Source organism: Atractosteus spatula, chromosome 6, assembly GCF_055471065.1.
Source record: "Atractosteus spatula isolate fAtrSpa1 chromosome 6, fAtrSpa1.hap1, whole genome shotgun sequence".
Lineage (NCBI taxonomy): Eukaryota > Metazoa > Chordata > Actinopteri > Semionotiformes > Lepisosteidae > Atractosteus > Atractosteus spatula.
In genome coordinates this window covers 43,364,115-43,388,361 of record NC_142711.1, presented here as the reverse complement: position 1 = coordinate 43,388,361, position 24,247 = coordinate 43,364,115, and the positions used below count along the sequence as shown (strand labels likewise).

Below are 24,247 nucleotides of genomic sequence, written 5' to 3'. Positions count from 1 at the left end.
TGCCGATAATTAAAGTTTGTGATATTTCTTTTGAAAGTTCTTAAATCAAACTCTTGACAGTTATTGTTTCAAAAGCCCACAAGGCTGAAATTGTATAGTGTCCAGATGTTGCTGTACATTTGACGTTTTATAACCAGATTTCATACTAATACTGTCAGGAGCAAACAATAATTTTAAGTGACTTGTTTGCCAGTGATTCTCAAGAGAATTGCTCGAACCTCCAGCATTAATAGTAACCCATGACCAAACTCGCCAATGTGATTAAAAGCTTCAAAAATTGAAAGCAAGATTCAAAATGAAATTGCTTACAGCTCTGAAAAATGTTGCTCCTCAAGGCCAGATGATTAGGCTTGGCATAATTTGCTTCTGAGGCAGCAGTATAGTAAATTCATGTTTCTTATGATAGAAGCCAAATCTTTTTCAGAATTTGATTATGAAGCTTTGGTTTCAATCACAGTACAGCCCTGGGATGTCTTTATAAAACATGTCATAACATCAGTTGTCTTTTCAATAACTCAACATCTAAAAAGCAGAGGAAACTGGATGGATGATGACACTGCACAGGACTATAATGGAATTGTTCTGCATTGCAACTGATCTCTTGTGTCTACACCCTGATAATAATTAGATGATGCTTTATAACAATATTATTTTATTACAGCTCATACTATATTTTTCATACATTCTGTGTGTGAACTTAATTATGATTTCAACTTAGAATTTGATATATCCTTATACCTCTCATAAATGTTGAAATAGCTAATTATCAGTCAGCCCAAATCACTGTTGCAATGTTCTGTTCACAAGCACAGAAGAAATGAACGGATACATACAACCTCTAAGAAAGGACTATTGTCTTGCCATCTTGAAGCTTGAAGTGTAAAGCGCAGGCATTGTGATGGAGAACTGAAACTGGCCTCATGGTTAACACACAACCACCAGGAAAATCCCTGGGCTTTCTGGCACAGAGTGAGCTGAGGAGCTACTTCCATTTGCACTCTTCCAGCCTCCTCTCACTCTGTGTCTGTGTTACTGTTGTAAAGTGATAGACTGAGAAGAAATAGACGCAACAAGTATTTCCTGTGGGGCGGCATGGTGATGCAGTGGTTAGCATTGCTGCCTCACAGTGCTGGGGTCCTGGGTTCAGTTCTGGACCTGGAGCTCCATCTGTGTGGAGTCTGTATGTTCTCACATACTTGGGTTTCCTCCAAGTGCTCTGCTTTCCTCCCACAGTCCAAATGTTAATTGGCTTCTGGGAAAATTGGTCCTAAGTGTGAGTGTGTGCCTGTCTGTGTGAGTCCAGTGATGGATTGTCTTCCCCGTCCAGGGTGTTTCCTGTCTTGTGCCCATTGTTTGTCAGGATAGGCTCCGGCTCCCCTGCGACCCTGAACTGGATGAGGCAATTCGAAAATGGTTGGATAAAATGTTTCCCGTGCTCATTTTTTTGCATTTTTAATGTTTTTCAGCTTATGTGCAAGGGGACGCTTAAAACGTGTGGGGAGCTTTAGTCTGTTAATTTCCGCATTTTTCAGGACAGCCGCTGAGGAAGCTACAGACGAGGAAATAAAGAGGACAGTGCAGCAGAGCAAAGAAGTGGAAATGGGAAATGTCATCAATGGTGCCGCAGCTCCAGGTGAAACGGGTCTCAGAACAGATCCCACGAACACAGATCTCGAGAGCTGTGTCCCCTCGTGTAACAGTGAAGTGAAAAGGGTCAAGCTTGAGGAGGAACCTGTGAGAAGTGAAAAGTAAGTTTCGCAGCCCCTGTGTTTCCACTAGAGGGTGCCAAAACACCACCGATTTTAGTTTTAGTGACGGGAGGTTTTTACGTATTAGGATTGGAGAGAAAAACTAGTGATGGGTATAGAAGCATTTCAACAGCTTATGTAATACATTTTTATTGCCGTTTTAAGCCATTTGTATATGTAGTGAATGCATTGAATTAATATTGCTTGATCTATTTTGCCTGTTTTTTAATCCTCTTTAAATGTGGTGCGACTCAGTATTGGTATTGAAGGTGATAACTAAACGAAAGGGTTTTTAGGACAGCTTTCACTTAGTTATTTCAAGCTCAAACAGTGAAATCTCCTTTGAAACATAATCACGAACAACAGCATCAGATTGCAATTGTATCTGCAGCCTGCGGTGTTTTCAATGCAAATGCAGCAAAAAGCATGTGCTCACAGGGTAGGGTGGAACTGTGGTGTAATAAAACATTAAAACTCAGAACAGAGCTGCTGGGTTTACAGTCTATAATCCTGGTTGAAAAAAGCTTTCAGATCCATACTTTTGCTACTATATGATGTAACACTGAAACAAGGATTAACCTGCCTTAAAGGAGTCAGACAGCATGCCCTTTTAATATAGAGGAATTCATTTTGTCCAGATAGACCTTTATTCCAGACCATAAAACAGCTGGAAACTGTTTATTTTGTGGAGAAGAGCTGACAGTAGAATCAGTTAATCTTTAACCATTAAAAAGAGGTTTATCTGAAATGTTGGCAAAATAGACAGACATGACCTTGATTTAACTAAAGTAAGGAGGTCTGTTCAGTTTGTTGTTTTTGCTATTGGCAGATGAGAAACTAGCTCTGTAATGAGTGAAATAAAACAGAGCTATTTTCTTCAAAATGAGCTTAATCAGTGCCGGTTGTGCTACCATAAGGTCCTTAAAACCTGTTATACACAAATAGGTGCTGTTTTGTGGTGTTTACAAAAAGAATTGAGTTAAAGGTAGCAAGTAAATGTTATCTTGTTTTCATCTTCTGAAAGTTTTAAATATGAAATACTTTTAAAATATATCTTCTGGTTAAACTTCTAAGATTATCCCAAAAGGCTTTGTGTGTATTATATTCAATGTGAAATTACTAAACTCCTTGAGAGGAGCTGGCTGTTAAAATCCATTTAATTTGCTGCATGTAGGCCATAGGTCACAATTCCAAATCAGACCACTAAGAGACAAGTTCCTTCTGGATACATGTCTTCACATGTCTCTATCTGGAGAGACATGTTCCTTTTGGACCTGGACCTGGAGTGCCATCTGTGTGGAGTTTGTATGGTCTCACCCTGTATGTACTGTATGGTTTTCCTCCAAGTCTTCTACTTTCCTCCCACAGTCCAAAGACATGCTGGTAGGTTAATTGGCTTCTGGGCAAATAGTCCTAGTTGTCAGTGTGTGTCTGTCTGTGTGTGCCCAGTGATGGACTGGCTTCCCTGTCCTCTAAGAAAGGACTGTTGTCTTGCCATCTTGAAGCTTGAAGTGTAAAGCGCATGCATTGTGATGGAGAACTGATACTGGCCTCATGATTAACACACAACCACCAGAAAAATCCCTGGGCTTTCTGGCACAGAGTGAGATGAGGATCTGCTTCCATTTGCACTCTTCCAGCCTCCTCTCACTCTGTGTCTGTGTTACTGTTGTAAAGTGATAGACTGAGAAGAAATAGACGCAACAAGTATTTCCAGTGGGGCGGCATGGTGGTGCAGTGGTTAGCATTGCTGCCTCGCAGTGCTGGGTGGGGCCCTGGGTTCAGTTCTGGACCTGGAGTGCCACCTGTGTGGAGTCTGTATGTTCTCATGGTGTATGTGTGGGTTTCCTCCAAGTGCTCTGCTTTCCTCCCACAGTCCAAACGTTAATTGGCTTCTGGGAAAATCGGTCTTAGGTGTGAGTGTGTGCCTGTCTGTGTGAGTCCAGTGATGGATTGTCTTCCCCTTCCAGGGTGTGTCCTGTCTTGTGCCCATTGTTTGCCAGGATAGGCTCCGGCTCCCCTGCGACCCTGAACTGGATGAAGCAATTAGAAAATGGATGGATAGATAAAGTGTTTCCTGTGCTCATTGTTTGCATTTTTAATGTTTCTCAGCTTATGCGCAAGGGGTGCTTAAAATGTTTGGGGAGTTTCTTAATTTCCGCATTTTTCAGGACAACAGCTGAGGAAGTTTGGAAGTTTATAAGTCTGCAGCTGTGTTCCTTGTCCTATCCCTTTCACCAGGACCTTTGAAGAGGAGAAGGCTGGTGTACCGATAAGTGAAGTCACATCTCTGGAGGAGATTGGACAGGAGGTTTCGGGGGACGCTGGAGAAGATGAGAAAGAAGAGAGTTCTGCGGAGGTGAAAAAATCAGACCTAGTGTGCAGCACTGAGATGGACCCTGGGGACCAGACTGGTTCCAAGAAAGAACGTGTTGCTGTGGCACCTCCGGATACAGAACCAATGAAAGGAGCCTGTAGCCCATCGCAGGATGAGGATGGGTATGTTTCTACTCCTGCTGTTCGAAACTAAATTCGACAGTTTAGTTCCATGTTTAGTGAAACATTTTCCGAAGATAGTTGTTACCTAGATGATAAACTGCAAATGTGCTCACAAATCGAATAGTATACTGATGATCTGGCACTCAGCATTTGAGTCCAGCTTTTTTTGTTTTGTTGAGGGTGATCTCATGGAAGCAGTTGTAGATAACTGTGTAGATAAAAGTTGTTTGTTTGTTTTTTAATTTGTCTCTCCCTCTTTACAGATCATAGGCTGTATCACAGTCTGTCCAACATAGCAAGGAGCTAAAGAGATGATGGCTGACTTTCTTAATAATAAGCCTTAGGGACCTTTAAAAAACACAGAAAATGCAAACAAAGCACACATCTCAGTATATTCAGACTCCATCTCCCTTGAGAAGCATCACTTGACCCACAATTTTGCAGATGAAGTGTGCTAATGTACTAGTCTACTTAAAGGCCTCCAGAAAGATAACCTAATCTCGTGTCTCTGTTCCTGTCTCCTCACATCATTTCTTAAAGCACTTTTAATATTTTTTCGAGTTAAACTTGTCATATTAAACGAGAAGCCGCATAGAAATTTAAATTGATTTTAAGTGAATGAGTTGGTAGTGCTTCATTGTTGTGAGTTTTGCTAGGACAACACTTGAAAGGGTAGGATTAATGTTCTGTTACCATGTGTTAAAAGATATAAGCACCTTCAGGTCATATGATGGTAAGCATTGAATGTGTATCAACGTAGATGTCTGTTAGATGAGCTATAGATGTCATGTACCTATTAGTTCAGCCGTAAGGGTATATAATACTTAAGGTTGTCATTCAGTTGTATTTTAGAATTCATTAGTTTACTTGCTTTAAAATAAGGCTGACCAAATACAACTGTATGTAAAGCTAAATTATAAGCTCAGTTTGACTTAATTGAATGTTTAATTTCTTCAACAAGTCTGTAAAACTGCCATTAGTCCTGTCTAGTCTCACATTGTTATTGTGTTTGGAATTCTTCTGGTATACCTATTGGGATTTCTTTTCAGAGCTTGTCACCCTGAAACATTTGTTATTCTTTGTGTATGTGTGTGTTTTATGCCCTTTATAATGCTATACTTATTTTGTTGTGTTTGTGCAAACATTCTCCACATTCTGCGAGGACATGTTCACTAAAGATTCCTGTCACGGTTAAGCCTTTCCATCTAAGATGTAATATTTATTTATTGCTTATCAGAGTTTGTTGTGTATAATCCTTTTCTCAGGGGAATTTACCTGTTTCTCCCGGCATTGCAGTGTGTGTACAGTATTGATTTGCAATAAGGGGGTGCTTAATGTTTGTTTTTATGAATTATACATTCATGCTCTTCTTAGTGTATAAGTGAGATCATTTCATGTTAGTTTAAAGCTTTCTTGAGTTACTTTTTTGGGATGGGGAGGAACTATATTAATGTCATTTTAATATACATGCAATTCTCGATTAACACTGCAGTTGCATTCCTAAGGAAATTAGGAATTAACACTAAAGAAGTGTAAATTAAAAACGAATTTCCAAAATTTACAAAGAGTGCATACTGTACAAATTTACAAATTCTTTGCATTACATTTTATTTTTAACTTTTTTTTTCCACATAGTAGCTTACTTTGTTTTATGGTTTTATTGATTGCATCTATGATTTGATCAAATATAAACGTACTGTAAGGTAAAGACTAAGATGATAAAGACTTGCAGTTGTTTTATTTAGCAAGTGTAGGGTGATGGGAGATGAACAGTGGCTGGAAGAACACTGAGGAAAAGACCTGGCTCTCTGTGTGTCACTTGATTTCTCCTGGTTCGTAACTGGGTACACACAGCATACATTGTCAGGAACACGTCAAGACCCGCACCAAGGCATGTTAAACCGAGAACTAATTTGTTCTAAATTAAGAATAAGTATATAATTCTGAGGCACGTCAAACCAAAAACACAAAAATTGAAGTCGTAAATTGAGAGCTACTGGTAATGCGCCAGGTGTATACTGTATATACAGTATGCAATAACTGACAATAGTTGAAGCTCATTTTCAAGATCAAGACTGTAAATAGGGAATGAAATTGAAGTCAGAAAACGACAAAATTGAAACGCAGTACAGAACTGAAGATGTGAACAGTAGTAACGGTAGGACTAGTCTACTCCAGAGACTTGCATTTCTTCCACTCACATCTGTCTTCGGGTGATTGCTGGGCTGGACAGCACTGGGTGTACAAAGACTCCTGTAGATAGTGGTGAGAAATGATGAAGTACAGCTTCCTTTCCTCTTGTAAGTTTTCCTTTCCTTTTGACTTTCTTCCCAGAGAACTTGATCTGTATCGTGCCGAAGAGGAGATAGAAGAGAGTAAGTTTGAGAAAACAGCCCAGTCTAAGGCAGAGCTAGCAGGTACTGTAGGTGCATGTCATTACATTCATTTCTGTTGTTCCTGAGCTTGCCTAATTTGCCAGACACATATTTGTCTGCTGTGTTTGGAATATTTGTTCACACCCATTTACTGTATTTTGTGTTTTTATTTGTGTTTTACTTCCTGCATACTAATATAAAAAAATTATGTGTTGTATAATTTATACACTAAGAAAATTTCTTTGGATCAACTATTTTAATGATTTATTTGGCTGGCTCTTTGATCCAAAGTGGCTTCTATTTGCACCCATTTATACAAATGGACATTATACTTGCGCTGTGTGAGTAGAAATCCCCGGTTGAGCTGACTGGAATCCACAGCCTTACAGTTCCGAACCCAGACTCCTTCTCCACACTGCTGGTTTATATTTCTTCATTTACATCAGTGTTGTCGTTTATTTTCTTAGTTTAATTGTCTGACGCAAAAAGTGTAGTGAATAAATTTCACTCATTGAATTCACAAAAAGCATGTATTTGTAGTATGATTTCTTGTGTTTATTCAGGAATATAAAAGGGTATAATAGAAGTCGTAGCATTTTAGTATATGCATTGCAGTATGACTATTGAAATCTCTGTCATGATGTGCATTGAAGAATAAGAAAGGTCTTTTTCTGTAGAAGTGAGCTGCTTTAACGTGCCTACACCACGTATCCATGCAGTACCAGGTTCTCAGACAGGCATCTAACTATGACATTTCTCCAGTTTTAAGCACTGTTTTTTGACATACAGTACAAAGCACTTACAGTGACAGAAAGTGAACAAAGATCTCAACATGCTTCTCTGGTTTTGACTGCTTTCATTGTTTTTGAGCTGTAGGGCTAATTTCAGCGACATTATGCAGAGCCAGTAGACTTTCACAGCATTAGCAAAGTCTTATTTGACAGCACATTAATCCCTGTGTTACTGAATATCCTGTAAAAGGCTGTCATGGAAATATACCTCTCAAGGAAGCCACGAGAGAGAGTTCTCACCTGAGTAAGGTCTTTATTTCAATATTGCAGTATTGGGAGCCCTGCTGTCACTCTGCTGAGTGCGTCAGAGACTCAACTTGCTAAAGGCAGCACAGGCTTTTTATAAAGATGTTGTAATGCAGTGGAAAAATACAGCACTTAGTCCCTTTCTAATACTAACCCTTTCCTTAGGACAAGAAAGATTACAACATAGAAATAATCCTAGAGACGAAAAGGAAGCGCCAGTACATATTTTTGCAAAGCTCAGCAATTGCATTCGGCTAACTTGGTAATCTAGACAGTACGTCCTGTCTTGACAAACTGTCTTCTGACAGTCTGCATATAGCACAGCAGTTACATTTTTGTTAGATATTTTCCTAAGGCTCTTTACATTTTAAGAATCAATTTACTTATTAGATTTCCATTTCAAGGCTTATATAAACCTCAGCTTCTATAAAATACTTACCTCCTGATCAGTATGAACACTTGTTTTAATATCAGTGTTAACTAAATATGAAATTGTATTCTGTAGTTTAATTTGTGATGATGAGTAGTTCTGACAAACTCTCCCTGTAAGACTGAACCATATCTTCTGAGCAAACACATGGAGACACTACAGAAGTCAGTTGTATTGTAAGATAAAAATGTTTTGATATAATTCTGTAAATAAAATGAACAGTCATAATGAGAGTTATGTGCCGTGACAGTGTGATGTGATAAATTCACAATACTAGAACTAGGATTCAACAGGTTTCTTGCAGAAACTGGGTATCAGACAAGAAGATGAATAAGCACGAACTGAAAACTAGAGATTAAAAACTCACACTGAGGGAAGCTCTCAATTGTTTATGTCCCCTCTGGGGTCAGTTACAAGAGAAGCAGCTGACCCTCATTTGTCCAAGTAGAATCACCCCGCTGGGGGGGTCTCTCTACTCGCTTTCCCTGTCCTAGGTGCTGTGTGATTACTGCATGCCCCCTTCAACTCACAGTGCAGGGCCCATACCCTGGAAGCACGTCTCAGAGGTCATGTTCCCTGTACTGACTCAGCCATCACGAGCTTGCAGAATTAGAGAGGAATGGGGAACCACTCAATCTAACCAATTAGACTGAAAAGTCTAATTTTCAGGCTCTGTGATCTTTACAGTAACATTAATATTACAGTAGATCTCAGCCATACAACAAAACAGAAATCATATTCTAATAAATTGAGATGTCTGCCTATTATTAGAATTATTATTCTGTAATGGATTTGTTTGGGGGCGAGTATTTTAAATGGGATTTGCTGTTCAGTACATGCTGGGTTGCCAACTGCAAGTTTATTCAATAGTCTGTGAAAATGGTCCAGTTTTAAGTCCTTCATCTGCATGAAGGAAAGCAAAAATGGAGCACAGATGCTATGAACCAGCATCATCCTATTCCGTTGTGTTGTGACTACCCCATTCTCCTCACCAGAAACTGTATCTTTTAAAACTTGAGATTTTCTGTTGTTAAGACAGTAGCAAGAAATCTGCAAAGTTGGCAGCCCTAAGCGGTAGAGATATCAGACAGCAGGATGAATAGTATATTGGCCAAACAGCTGATGATGATGACTAGTGACAACCTGATCAGAAGGTAATGATACTGTATGTTATATAAACTGTGATCCCTGTCAAGTAAGTGACTTAATAGCTATGGAATTGGTTTGCTGATGAATTAACCACAGTTAGGCTTAAAGTCTGATTTTCATATTTTGTTTTGGGTTTTTTTCTGTTTTATCCTTGGCTTTATTTAACTTTTTTTTTCTCCCAATATATGCACTCAGTTCCTCAAGACAAGTGTAGTGTTGCCCCAGAGGTGGATATATTAACATACAGTGAGAAAGAGTGGAAGGGAAACACAGCAAAAAGCGCTCTGATTAAGAAGGTTGGTTGGTCTTTCATTAGGTTTTCTAACATTACAATAAATCACACTTCTCCCAAATCTCCCAATCCTACTTTTTGGTACAAATGACCCAAAATACATAGGGAATGAAAAACCACAATCTTTTTGATTCAGATAGGGTTGGTACTTTTAGTTTTTCTTCTTAGAGTGGAGATACAATTAGGTGAACCCAACAAAAGTCATTTGTTTTAGTAACAAAAATCCAAACTTAAGAGATAGCATACTGTCTTAGTGAAATGCCATGTGAATTTTAAGAAACAGTTTAGTTAGTTATGTTCTGTCAGTTTTTAGGTACTGAGGTTTATTACAGTATTCAACAATTTTGTAATTTGTTCTTGCCAGTGTTGGTGTGCAGTGCAAACTACCAACCCATACAGTGCATAAGGACATACTGACTCTTCAAGAAATGGCTTGATCAGATACTTTTCTGTATAGTTCAAGTAGGTAGCTGCGTCAGCATGCGTAGACTGCAAAGAAACAAGCAAAGGTTTATTCTAAGCTGAAAAGAGAAGAAAGGATTGCTCACATCCAAAGAAGGCTCTACAGCTGAAATGTTGTTTCCTTTCTTCTCTTTTCAGCATGGAATAAACATTTACTTGTTACTTTTCTTTATGACCCACTAGGATGAGCAAGATGGCTCTTCATGGTCTTTCAAGGTTGAAGTTTTCTTTTTCCATCTCCCTATGTCCTCTTCCAGGGTTATGAAGAGGTCTCCAAATGTTTCAGTGGCCTACGCCGAGTGAGGGGAGATAATTACTGTGCACTGCGAGCGACTCTTTTTCAGGCAATGTCTCAAAGCACGGAGGTCCCCGACTGGCTTCAGAAAGAAGACACAACACAGGTATGAGTGTCTCTCATTTTCATTCTTTGCATGGCCCAGGACAAGGAGTTGTTTTGTGTGTGACTGAAGCAAGATCTCAGACAGCTGGCTCTTAAAGGGTCTTTCACTGTTCAGTCTTTTTTCTTCATAGTCTCGAGGTTGTTGACCAGGCCTAGGCCTTTCATACTGGAAAGCACCCTGATCAGTATCATTCTTAGGGCTTTTAACTTTCCAACTCTGTAAGTTTTTAAATACACTTCCTTCTGTTCCTAAGGTTCTTCATTTCTGTTTCATGTACTTGCTTGCTGGCAAGTTGTGCTTTATTTCAAATTTACACTGAATGATCACAAGGCCTATAATGGAGTGTAATAGGTTGATTAAAATATAATTCCCCATCATTTTACATAATGTTTTTTTTTTAATCCCCATGAGCAATCTGTGCTGTGTGTTTTCTGTGCTGAGATAATTTTAAAGATTGCAGCTGAATACTTTAAAGATTGCAGCTGCAATTGAAAGGAATCAAGTGCGTGTTTACAGCAGTTCCCCGACAGGCTTGTGTGGAGCTGATCTACTTTCCTTGCACAAATCCCAACAGCCAGAGTTCAGAAGTCTTTTCATGGGCTGTTCTTGCTGTAATGGTTGAAAATTGAAACTGAAACAACGCAGTGGGACAGTTCACATGAAAGGGAAAGCACAAAAGATTGAAACTGCGCCGTTTTCTCGCATGAGTCTTAATCAAGTTTCCTCACTCCTGCAAATAATCTGTTTTTAGATTAGATAGATAGATACTTTATTGATCCCATGAGGGAAATTGCAGTGCAACAGCAGCTTAACACACACAACACAGCCACAGTGTAACGAATTATATAATAATAGTACAATACATACAATACAATACAAGAGTTACTCACAGTCCGACACACAAGAACAAACTAGAACAGAACAGTACACAGAAAATCGTATCACACATATGAATATAAATATAGATGTAACTATAGATATAAATATAAATGTATTGCACAGGTCCCTGGCATATATTGCACAAAAAGTGGTTGTAAACGAGAAAAAGAAAAAGAAAGAGAACAGATGTAGCAGTAGATGTGTAGATGCGTTTAGTCCAGAAACAGGTCACTGTCGATGTTGCCTCTGCCAAGACGCAAGGTGGATGCGTTGTACAGTCTTATGGCAGACGGCAAGAATGACCTTCTGTAGCGCTCCCTGTCGCACCGTGGATGAATCAGTCTATTGCTGAACGTGCTCTTCATTCCTGCAAGCCTGTCATAGAGGGGATGGGAGAAGTTGTCCATGATGGCCTCTAGTTTGGACATCATTCTCCTCTCAGCCACTACCTCCAAGGAGTCCAGGTCAGACCCAATGACAGAGCTTGCTCTCCTGATGAGCTTGTTCAGCCTTTTGGAATCTACTGCTCTAATCCCAGTGCCCCAGCACACCACTGCGTAGAAAATGGCACTCGCTACCACCGACTGATAGAACATGTGTAGCATCTTACTACACACATTGAAGGACCTGAGCCTCCTCAAGAAGTAGAGTCGGCTCTGTCCCTTCTTATAGATGGCCTCGATGTTCTTAGACCATTCCAGTCTATCGTCGATGTGCACTCCCAGGTACTTGTACGAGTCCACCATCTCCACGCCACTCCCATGGATGTAGACGGGAGTAGGTTTGACCTTTTTCCTCCTGAAATCTACCACCAGTTCCTTTGTCTTTGTAACATTCAGTTCCAAGTGGTTCACCCCACACCACTCCACAAAGCTGCTGACCAGTCCTCTGTACTCCTCCTCCTGCTCACCCTTGATACATCCCACAATTGCAGAGTCATCTGAGAACTTCTGCAGGTGGCATGACTTTGAGTTGTACTTAAAGTCCGAAGTATAGAGGGTGAAGAGGAATGGAGAAAGAACTGTCCCTTGAGGTGCCCCTGTGTTACTCACTACCTGTTCAGACACACAGTTCTGAAGTCTCACAGACTGTGGTCTGCCTGTCAGGTAGTCACTGATCCACGAGGTCGTGGAGGCATCGACTTGCATCTCCTCCAGCTTCCTCCTTAGAAGTAAGGGCTGGATGGTATTGAAGGCACTGGAGAAGTCGAAAAACATGATCCTTACAGTGTTGCCAGCCCTGTCCAGGTGTGAGTAGGCCCTTTGCAGCATGTAGATGATCGCATCCTCCACACCAACACTGGGCTGGTAGGCAAACTGTAGGGTGTCCAGTGATGAGCTGACCAGGGGTCTCAGGTGGGATAAGACCAGCCTCTCCAGTGTCTTCATGATGTGAGAAGTCTGTAGTCGTTGAGGACAGAGGGGCGCCCTTTCTTTGGTACCGGGACCAGGCACGATGTCTTCCAGAGCACCGGGACTCTCTCCAAACGCAGGCTCAGGGTGAACAGTCGCTGGAGCACTCCACTCAGCTGATCAGCACAGGCCCTCAGAACTCTGGGACAGATGTTATCTGGTCCTGTGGCCTTACCCTCGTGCAGCCTCTTCAGCTCCTTCTTCACCTGGTCAGCTGTGATGGTCAGCCTGGCCTGGGGGATGGTACTCATAGTGCTTTCAGTGCTGCAGGTGTTAATGGCGGAGGTGTTGGAGAGTGGCAGCTGTGGGGGATGGGTGGGTGAGTAGCCGTCGGGGGTTGTAGCTGTAGGCGGCCATGTTTGTGGGGGGATGGAGGAGGTGTTGGGCAGTCGCAGCTGTGAAGGGTTAGGGAGCGTGTGGCTGTGGGGGGATGGGTGTTGCGCCACAGAGGACCCAGAATCAAACCTGTTAAAGAACTGGTTCAACTCGTTGGCCATCTCCAGGTTCCCTTCTGTTGCACCCCCAGCCTGTTTGAAGCCAGTGATCTCTCTCATGCTGCTCCATACATCTCTCACCCTATTCCTTTGCAGCTTGTCCTCTACCTTCTTCCTGTATGCGTCCTTGCTCTCTCTTAACTTCTGCTTTAGCCCCCTCTGTACACGCTTGACGTCTTCCTTATCTCCCCTCCTAAAGGCTCTCTTCTTGTCATTCAGAAGAGCCTTCAGGTCGCTGGTGATCCAGGGTTTGTTATTGGAAAAGCAGTGTACGTCTTTAGTGGGGATGGTGTTGTCTACGCAGAAGTTAATATAGTCAGTGACACAGTCCACCATGCTGTCTATTATACCGAGGCAGTAGAAAAGCAAAACGTTTTTGTATAATTTGGTACAATTTAAAGATTTTTCTTTGCTCACATTTTTTAAATGACTATAAAATAAGCTTAAAATGAACTGTTTCGGAAAGTGAGCTGCGGGCCCCTACGTATTCCGTATCTGATATCCACATTCCTTTCTTGTGTGTTTATGTGTGATACACAAGCAAAGAGGGATTTTAGAGATGATGAAGATTGTAGGCCTCATTTGTATTCCCCCTTCACCCCTTTCAAAATCCATTTGACTCTATCACCTTGGTGACCAAACCTCTGACCGGTTCACTTTTAAAAATGGTATTCCTAATGATTTCTGATTGTATGTGTGCTACAGTCGCCTGTGAAGCTAGCTGCAGATCATGAGTGGATTGCACAGTGGAGGTTTCCCCAGGGCTGTGGGAGTGAAACCAAAAGCGCAACAGAGATGCTGACACAGAACCTGGAACTGCTGAAGGAAAAGGTACACAGTCCTTGTTTTATAATCACATCATGGTAGGTCGTGGGTCTGATTTAGTAGAACTATATATCAGCTTTTTAGTTATATATTAATGTCCAGTACCAGTCAAAAGTTTGAGTACACCTCCTTGAAACCATTCCTGATGATCTGTGCTTTAAACTGTATAAACGTGTCTATAAACACTTAATATTTAATTACATGATATGTGTACTTATAATCTTAAGTGAACTGCATTAAAAAAAGGTTAATTTTTCGTTTTCAATAAAATGAACACCCCAAAGCAAGCAGATTTCAGTCTGAAGCCCAGGTTAGTTAAAAGTCAGAAATGTCTATTACATGGTGTTAGTACACTAAACGAAGTTTAAAATGTTTTGTTAGATGTTCTCACAGTTAACTAGCATGTTACCTCATTTACCTTTTGTCACCAATTATTGGTAAACAGGTGAGGGTCCACGATTACTATAAATATAGGGAGTATGGGCAAAAGTTTGTAATTCCTGAATGAACATGGCAAAATGTGCTCAGTTAAGCAAGGAAAAAAGAAGGTCTGTAATTACTTTAAGAAATGAAGGTTAACCTTTAAGACAAATTGCAAGAACTTTGCAAGTGTCAGTTAACTGCTGTGGCCAAGACTGTCTAACGATATGAAGAAACTGGCACTCATGTGGACCGCAAAAGGTCAGGCAGGCTAAACCTGACCTCAGAATCGGAGGATACGTTCATTAGAGTCACATGACTGTGAAACTGACAACTAACGGCCTCTGAAATATAAGCTGAGCTCAGTGCAACTAGAAGTACAGATGTTTCAACATCAACTGTTCAGAGGAGGTTGCGTGAAGCTGGCCTACCGGGAAGAATTGCTGCAAAGAAACCATTGTTAAGAGTGCAGGATAAGAGGAGACTGGCCTAGAAACACAAAAACTGGACCTTTGAGGCAACAGTGTCAACATGGAACAAGCAGACAAAGACATTATTAGCAAAGGAAGACAGTGGGCGAAAGCACATACTCCAGGATTATGATATCCATGCAATAATTTAAAATGCAAGGCAAAACAGGCTAGCAACTTTGGACCATTTGACTGTAAATTTCAAGTTGGGGCACAAGCAGCCAGTTTTAATTAAAAGGGGAACTGCAATGCTATTTTTATATCTTGGTGTTAGAAAGAATCGACATTGATGAGTGCATTTCAAACCACAGTAAAAGTAAAATGGGCACAGTAATGTGTAAAACCACCAATTTCCATCACAAACTAGACACAATTTCCAGGTATGTGCGGCACCATATTGCCATCATCAGTGATTAAAAATGAGGCAACAAAACTTCCGGTGAGGTGAAGGTGCCTTATTACATTGTAAACAAGCAGGTTTGTGAATATATCTCTTTTAATCCAATGGAAATATTGAGAAGGTTTCGCCAACAAATACTGCTTGTTAACTCTGCATGCAGATCACATTGGAACATTTCTGCAGTGAAATGTTTGCGTGCACAACCCACACTTCGCTCATACATTGCGTTACATTAGTCATTACAGTAACTAGTGAACTCGAAGGGCCGCCGCTTCACAGCAGAATTGTCACGAACTCTCGCTCTCGCCTGTGGTGAGATCAGCAGTGTGCCACAACATGGTGACAATAAAGTACTTGCACAAAGTTCTGTTTAATTTGGAATTTGTCAGATTCTGCGAGAAGGTCAATTAATGTGTTTTGTTACAGAGGTTTAATAACCAGTCTGAGAAATTGGGACTATAGTTCCCCTTCAAAACAGTGTGCTGACAACTCCACAGTGTGGGATGGCACAGCCAACGCACCTGGTAGTGCACATGAACAAGTCCAGTGGTGCCAGCTGCAAGGTGCACATGTGGTGCCAACCTAAAGAAATCTACAGCCCTGAGTGCTTGCTTCCAACAGTGTAGGGTCATGGTGGTTCCATAATGTTCGTGCCATGGTTTGGGTGCTTATATTTGCTTCATATCAATGTAATCCGTATGTCATGGCCTTCTCAATCACCAGATCTTACTCCAATCAAGGAATTACGCTATATTCTGGAAGAGCACCTGAGACCGAATTTTCCATCTCCTTCAGCCAGACATGAAGGAGCGAACAGGACCCTTCTGTGTGAACAATGAAGCTGTATCCCTCCTACAGAATTCCAGACATTCGTAGACTCTTACGCTATGGCACATATAGGCTGAACTAGTATCCTCTGAAGATACTGAGATTTTTCGTCTGTCCTTGCCTGCTGATGTTTATGGAGATTACAGGGCATGGTGTCTTCAGACCGGCAATGTTTGTGTTGCTGAAAGAAATTCCAAAAACCGTACAAGAGGAGTACTGGTCAGTGTTATGAGGGTTATTAAGTGTTGGCCTTTATCTTCTTAAAAAGGGATACAGTACTAGCTGAAAATGAAGATCTTTCTCTTGCATACTTTCCTATCTATTGTAGTAATTGAAATACATTGTTTCTTTAAAAGATAAGGTGCCTGACCTGTTTATCATAAAGAAACTCGTCAAATTATAGGCTGTATGGTTAAGGCCTTGTCAGCCTATATGGGAATTTATGGGAGGCTTTAATCTGCCAACAGGAAGGTTTTCATTGGTCTGATTATGTGGAGATGCTTAGCTCAGCCGCAGTTACTGTGTTTGTGATTTGTCTTTTCTTTTTTATTTTATTTGTCGTTCCTTGTTTGAGGCATTCCTCCTGTTGTTTAGGAGCAAATCCTGTTTATTTAAACCAGCTTTTCGACAGAGAGATCCAGAACGAAGGGGTGTGTTTTGTTTTAACAAGTGATTTTAATCCATAAAGACTTCTGCTTTTATGTTTTATTTAGCTTAAGCCTATTAAGTTGGATTAAATATCAACATGTTCTCTCTCACAGTCATAAGGGTTGGAAAGTATTGGTCTAGTTCCTTTGTGCAAAATGCCAGCCAACCATCAATTTCTCCAATTCAGTCAAAGGCTTACAGGCTGTATTTGCTCTGGAGTTAGAGAAAAAAATTAAACTGACAGCTTTTGCTTGGAGATGTTTGTACTTTGTCTGCTTAATCACTTATTTGTCCTTTTTGAGAATTAAAAATTATTAAAATGAAGTAACAGAGTTAAGTGAATATGACAAGTAGACTGAACAGTGGGAGAATTATGAAATGAGCCTAAGACCCCACTACACAGGCTACAGTCCTAACCAGACCTTCCACTTAAGTTATTATTTTCCCCATATTGAAAGAAATCTAAAATTATGTTTATTTACAGTGCGAATTCCTAGAGTGTCTGCTTCTTGAATCCTTTTATTTTCCCACAAGAATATTTAAATCTATAACTCATTGCCTATGAAGTTGAAGGGGTGGTGATGTTCAGAGGAGCACTGTGTGCACTGACCGCCGAGGTCTCCAGACCTACTGTACCAGCAGGGTCACGGAGCAGCATGTCTTGTGTGTGGCAGTGGCAGGTGGTGGCGCAGGCTGGCGGCGTGGCCGAGAGATGGGACGCGTGCAGCGGAGTGTTCCGGAACGAGGAGGAGGAGTACCGCTTGATGGAGGCGCTCAAGTTCCTGATGCTGAGCACCGCCATTGAGCTGCACGGCCTGATGGAGGAGGAGAAGGATGTGCCTGTGTTTTGCTGGCTGCTGTTCGCACGGGACACCTCCAGCTCCCCTTGCACATTCCTCAGCAACCACCTGAATCAAGTGGGCTTCACCGGCGGGCTCGAGCAGGTCAGCCTTGGGGTTTCACCTTTATCCTGTGGCACTTTGATTTCACAGTCATGGAGAGCAGACATACTCTACCAATAAGATTGAATTTTAAAACAGTTTTGGTATACAGTGCACTGCATGTATACTTATGTTGTCAGTGTATCCCACTGCAAAGAGCCATTATTGAATTTGTAAAGACTTTTCTGATATTATATACTTTATATATATATTTAAAATTTTATGAATAAAAGCCTACCAGCCCTGCCTCACTGTCCCAACTTCCCTGTTACCTGCAGCTTTCGTGTTTTCTGAAGTGTGGCAGATTTTTTTGAGTGGTAGCATTTACAGTTCTTCTTATAAAAAAAGGGTTTTCAACCCTGGTGCCGGAAAGCCGCAATCCAGTCAGCCTTGTAGGTCACCCCCCCAAATTTATTTTAAAGATAAGGGAAATTGTGTAACTGATTAATGAAGCAAGTAATCTGTTCACTTAAGGGAATTATACTTATTTAGTGCTAAATGGTATTCTGATTTTGCTCCAGATGACCTCTGAATAAAAAAAGCAGGTTTAATTGCTTACATTAAATTGTCTGAGCAATTGATAAATTAGAAGTTACATTTACAAGACTATCTGGATTGGGGCTCTCTAGGGCCTGTGTTGTGAACCCCAGCTTTATAACAATTCAGAATTGAAATTCATGACAAATTATGCAGACCAGTACTTGAAGGTATTGTGTCGCATGGTGGATTCATTACTGATTTTATGCTGTTTGCTGTTGAGACAGTGCCTCTGTTTTTCTTTATTTTTAATTAGAATGACATCTGCATCCTTGAGTTAATTGAATGCAGTGCACTGAATTAAGATCCATGAGTGCTAACTGATTCAACTGATACCCTTTTTTTCCATTTTTTCCAACCTTATTGACAATTGATCTTTTTGACTTTTTAACCTGAGTATTTTCTAGCCCTGTGTTACTTTATATCATAGTTGCAAATGTTTCCTGCTCTGCTAGCAGTGTTTTGTTTTTATACCTTAACCAACAAGACAGCTAGATGCTTTCGCCCATTGCTTCACTGGTTTAACCCTTACAAGCAAACTAGTGTACTAGTTTTTATTATTATTATTAATTTCAGATGCTGTTTGTATTGCTGGATGTTAATTAACTTGCAGTTTATGAAATACGGTAGAAATGATAAATGATTATACGGTACTCAAATCGAGTTGCACAATGACCCTGAAATAATCTGTTTTGTCTTTCAGGTGGAGATGTTCCTGCTTGGTTATGCTCTGAAGCAGACAATACAGGTGTACAGACTGTACAAATCAGAGACTGATGAGTTTATGACCTATTACCCTGATGATCACAAGGAAGAATGGCCAAGGGTGTGCCTGGTCACAGAGGATGACCGCCACTACAACGTGCTTGTGTCGAAGCAGGGAAGAACGATGCCATAGCAGAAAAGGACATTTGAAGCTCTTTACACTTTCAGAAGTTGCAGAGGTTTGAGGCAATCCAAGATGGTTGAATGTTTATTGAATTGTTCTGCCTGTCCAGAATAACGGATATTTAGAGAGGCTCATGCCTAAGTGTAATTCAGGGAATTATTAGAGCCCCATGGTAAATGTTTGAGGATTCGAAAGCTGACTCAAATGTATTTCTTCTTATTGAAGAAGATAACCTAACAGCACTTGGATATTTTTTTTTTATCTGACAGAGTTAAATGTTTAATTTATAAAGCTAATGTATCATGGATACTGGAGTAATTTTAGACATGATAGCTAATTAATGGTAGAGAGCAGAATTTTTTTTTAACCGTTACTCCTTTGTACTTGATGACTACAGCTTTACGCCATAATGAGAAGTTTTTTCTGTGATGCTAAAAAAGTGTAATTTTTTTGTATTTGAAGATTAATTTTCAGGGATTTCTTCAGAAGCCAGAATCATTTTATATCTCATGGGTCTACGTGCTACCTTATGCAATGGGTTGTAATATGTTACTTTTAAAAGCATTGCCCTTCTTAAAACAAATCGGACAAAGACAAAACGCAAAACACTAATGTTGACAAGCAGAAAACAAATCAAGGATAGGTGCTTTACAGATGCTGTGCATCACGAAAGCTCATATCTCTGAGACCACAATCACAGTCAAAGTGGCTAGCTGGGATGGCCAACTCCAGTTTATGAGATCCACAACCCTAGAATTTTTTCTCCAAGGGTTGAGGTGGTGACTTTCAATAGTTTTTTTCTGTTCAGTAGGGAAGGAAGGAAAGCAGAAATACCTACCCCCCTGTGAACTAGCCATCCCAGCTTCACAGAACCATCCCCACGTTCCAGGTCACGGGATCCCATTCCCAAATAATCAGGCTTGCATTTCTTTTTCTGACTGTACACAATTACTCATAAGTAGACCCTTCTAACTCCAGTTAAGTGCTGGCTTAACTGAAAATTTTGAAATAACTTTTTTGCTTTCTGACAGTTGCAAATTTAGAGTATTTTTTTAGCTTGCTTAAAATCTCAAAAATGGGGGATAATTCGTTTTATTTATTAGTTTATTTAATTGGAGTGAAAATAAGCTAGCACTGGGATCACATTGACCAGGACTGGGAAGCCCCAGCAGAAGGGACTTTTCTTACTTGTATTTTACACTCAGTACCGTCATGGTTCAAAGCTTCCCAAATAACAGTAGGATGTACTGTATTTTGTTTTCCTTCTAAATAAATTGTTAATCTCAACAATTGTTGATGCATACATTTTTCAATGTACTTACCAATTACTGTACTTATTAATGAAAAAGCTTTCAGTGATCATGTGCTATGATGACACCATGACAGGTGCTATTTGTGTGCACTTGGTTCTACAGCAGACAAGGTATAACTGGTCTGGATATGATTTTCTCATCTAGAGCTAAGGAGTCCCCCTAGAGGAGTGCTTTCCCTTCCCTTGTTAACCTCATTTCATTTGGTTCTCCCAGGCTGGAATTTAATTGGATCCCAAAAAACAATACCATTGCAATAGAATATCCTGAAGGAAAACCAACCCATTACACTTTGTTGAAATGATCATCTAAGGACAGTTCATCATTTAAGTGATTGATCTTGGAGGGCTCTTGAAATTGTATGATCACTGGAAAATGATGGTTTCCATTAAAAGCAGGTTTGCATTTAAAACCTTACTTTATTAACATACAAAGTCAATAGTGAGACTAAGCCTGCAAGCATCTGCAAGCACTCCACAGCAGTAGCAGTCACTGTAAGTGCAGTCACTTGTGAGGAGATGAGACCGTAATTTGGAATTATTTTGGGAATAGGTTCATTTTCTGTTCCCTTTCCAAAAATCCTTTTGCAATAAAAGGCTTTTTTCCCCGTACACAGAGAAGTAATCGTTATACCATCGTTAACAGGAGGTCCTCCCTCCCCCCTGTGTCTTCTGCTCCAATTGAGTTCGTAATCGCTGACGCACCCTGAGTTAGGACCCACCACTGCTTGAACTTACTTTGTTTCAGCAAAACTACTAATTTGTAGATTTGACAAAAAATAATTCTAATCTGTGTGTGTTGACAAAAAATGTTTCTGGATATCAGTGTTTTTTACAGTTTCACACATGATCACAAAGGACTATTACGTTAGTGGAAGATACTAAAGGTTTTATCCTCCACGATAAGTAAAAATATGAAAAATACAACTAAAAAAATGAAGACCACGTCAAATGTGTAGCATTAAATCACCCTTTAATTATTGAGGAATACTTAAATTTTGTTCTTTTTCAGTAAAGGAAAATTAGTTTTTTTCCTCCCTTCTTACTCATGGTTCAGCTACTTTCAATGGAACCACAAAGGTCCAGAAAGTTGTCTGATAAAGGGTTATCAACTACAGTAAACTACAGAAGCTCAGGTGCCTTCAAATACTTGTGGTTCACTTGTTAATGGGGCCTGTGTATGATGAGAGCTTGAACTACAGCTGGAAATCTGTCCTGAGATTTAAAAAAAAATGAAAAAAATGAATTCCCAGATTCAAGAAACAACAGGTATGGCAAAAAGTCTTTAGTAGTCAACCAGACTACAGACTACAGTTCCAGCCCCCTGCCATTTCATTTATACAGGATGCCGCCATTACAAAATAAATTGCTAACAATATTTGTACACCAACACCATTATATTTTTAAAAATTCCCTTAAATGGCACTAAAGCACCAAGCCTGCACAAGCACGTCAAGAAATAGTTACCTCTATTTGATACTCCAATATAAATCTGTAGATACAGTGACTCTAACAACTCTGCCAGTATAAAAGCCAAGCATTTTGATTTTTAACCAAAGCTTTGCTGCAAATTAGAAATTCAATGGCAAAAGAAAGCTGTCAATATGGCGATGTCAGTGTAGTTCTTTTTTTTATCTTGTTTATTCAAGATATGAAAGTTTCCCCCCCCCCAAGCAATGAAGTTTTGTCTTGTAGCAGTTCAAGGATGAAAAGGACGGCAGCACAAAATTCAGCAGAGAGAAGAAAATACGAATGCGCAGTGTTGCTTTGGTACGAATGGCGCCTTTGCTGTCCTGCGATTGCGGAACCTGGTGAAGACTGGAAGACTCTTTCCGAGAGTGATGGCCCTGTGCTACCACACGCAGCCGCTGCAGGCAAGCAAAGGCCCTCTTTGCCCCCTGACGGACATGATCTCTGTACACTGTGGAGATGGCAGAGGTCCACAGTTGGTCCGGACTGTGGCGCTGTTGGCAACAGGAGACCAGGTGGGGGCAGCAGCAAGTCTAGCCTGTCCACGCAGTAGGACTGGCCCCGCCTCCTGAGTCCACAGCCCCGCCCAGCGCCTCACTCGTCCTCCTCCCTCATCTCCACCATGTCATCTATTTGTCTCCTGGGCCCGACTTCGTTCATCGGCGCAGAGTCTTCCCCCTCGACCGCTGCCTCGTCATCCGGGTCTTTATTTTTTTTCTGAAACGATAACGGTTCCAGAGAAAGTATTAATCGACACGTTTTCTAGCTATCTTGAATTCCTCAGTTCCTAAAACACCAACATCTTTCATTAGCCCGAATAAGAAATTAAGAACGAGTGAGGTGAAATGAAAAAGGAGAAAAACCTGAGGACTCAAGGATTCAATTCACAACTCTGCCACTGATGCCAACACCTGACCTCAAGAATCAACTGGCTGGTTTCTATTTTCCAGCTCTGATGTGTTAAAGAGTAGCAGGACACGTGCTTGAATGTGGAATACACTGGTCACCTATGCAATCTTTTTCTTCTGAGCCTAAGTGTGCTGGAGTCAGTCAGACTATAAACTCCATAAAGAAGGCACCCCAGCATCAAACCCAGGACTTTAGAGCTTTGAAGCAGCGGCCCATTGGCTACTGTTACAATAAAGAAATGCAAATCCATACTGAAGTAATACGGAACCATGCATCTCATGTGTATCCCTAAATAAGCATTAAAAGGATCAACTAATTAGTCAACACAATCACCAGATAATATATTAAGTTTTCTAAAATCCAGTATATAAATATATAAATACATACAGTATATGTGTCTGACAATCAGACCACATGAAAAGTTAGTAGTGTTTGTAGTGTTCCTATATCGAGCAAAGAGCCAGCATTCCAAAACCTAGTTTCCAATCACCTGTGAGGATCTATTCTTGTAATTCAGCCCCAATTACATCATTGCTTATACATCTTTTAGTCAGCCTGTCTGAAACACACAGATTTAGGTTAGCAAATGTTTAATGTCTTGCAAGGTATTTTGTATGTTTTTGATATGTGAATGAATTGAACTCTGCATAAAGTCTCATATCATTATCCTAATTATCTAAATTATGCAACACTTCAAGAAATTTCCAATATTGACAAAAAGATTATTCTGACTCAACCGAACTAGTCTATTACCAAATATTTTTGGAATTTTCCAATATCCTAGGATTCTATATTACTAAACATCAATAAATTAAATGTATAACAAACTTCAATCATGATAAATATTAAATATTTCACTAGCGTAATTGTAATTACAATGCACTTAAAACAGACTTTGACGCATATGGTACAATCACTGGGGGGGGGGAGCATAAGTGTCTAGTCAGTTAAGGAATTACAGATATTTAAAAATGACATTTGAGGGTGAGAAGATTCTGAATCTGACATTGTTTCCGCGGCCCACACTAGTGTTCAGACCGCATCTGTTGAAAAAAAAACAGCAAAGGAAACTTACAGATGATCTATCCACATACGTGGGCAATGTCGAGTCTGGCTAGACTGCCTAACATTCAGAAAATGTTTTTTGGATTGTACCCTTTCAGCGCTGGTGCCACTTTGCATGTCTACACCTACACTTGTGTGTAACTTGTCACCTTGGAAACATGAGACATTAATTTAATTAATATGATTAATTAATGGTTAATGAAAACATTAACAGCATAAGGGCAACCCTCATAAACGAAAGATTAAAATACAAGTGAAGTTGTCTAGCAGGAAATTGTCCATGTGCATGTGTGCAGTGAATCAATAAGAAATCACAAAAACTCAAAGCATAATCAAGAATTTTTGCCACAAACTTGCT

The 24,247-nt window shown here is 40.2% G+C and overlaps 2 protein-coding genes across 11 annotated transcripts in view; one reads left to right on the top strand and one right to left on the bottom strand.

Annotated features, from left to right (window-relative positions):
* Positions 1-20,426, top strand: part of otulinb (OTU deubiquitinase with linear linkage specificity b) — a 29,006-nt gene extending 8,580 nt beyond the window's left edge. For all 10 annotated transcript variants that reach the window (XM_088918570.1, XM_088918577.1, XM_088918569.1 and 7 more), the window contains 8 exons: positions 1,533-1,748; positions 3,990-4,247; positions 6,582-6,664; positions 9,434-9,534; positions 10,250-10,393; positions 13,884-14,009; positions 17,444-17,713; positions 18,951-20,426. In XM_088918570.1, coding sequence (XP_088774696.1) covers positions 1,533-1,748; positions 3,990-4,247; positions 6,582-6,664; positions 9,434-9,534; positions 10,250-10,393; positions 13,884-14,009; positions 17,444-17,713; positions 18,951-19,145 — 1,393 coding nt within the window. In that variant the 3' untranslated portion in view covers positions 19,146-20,426. The remainder of the gene's footprint in view (positions 1-1,532; positions 1,749-3,989; positions 4,248-6,581; positions 6,665-9,433; positions 9,535-10,249; positions 10,394-13,883; positions 14,010-17,443; positions 17,714-18,950) is intronic.
* Positions 20,427-21,404: 978 nt separating this feature from the next.
* The window catches only part of ankhb (ANKH inorganic pyrophosphate transport regulator b), a 53,999-nt gene continuing 51,156 nt past the window's right edge, over positions 21,405-24,247 (bottom strand). Inside the window, exon 12 of the mRNA XM_088918427.1 lies at positions 21,405-22,632. Coding sequence (XP_088774553.1) covers positions 22,510-22,632 — 123 coding nt within the window. The 3' untranslated portion in view covers positions 21,405-22,509. The remainder of the gene's footprint in view (positions 22,633-24,247) is intronic.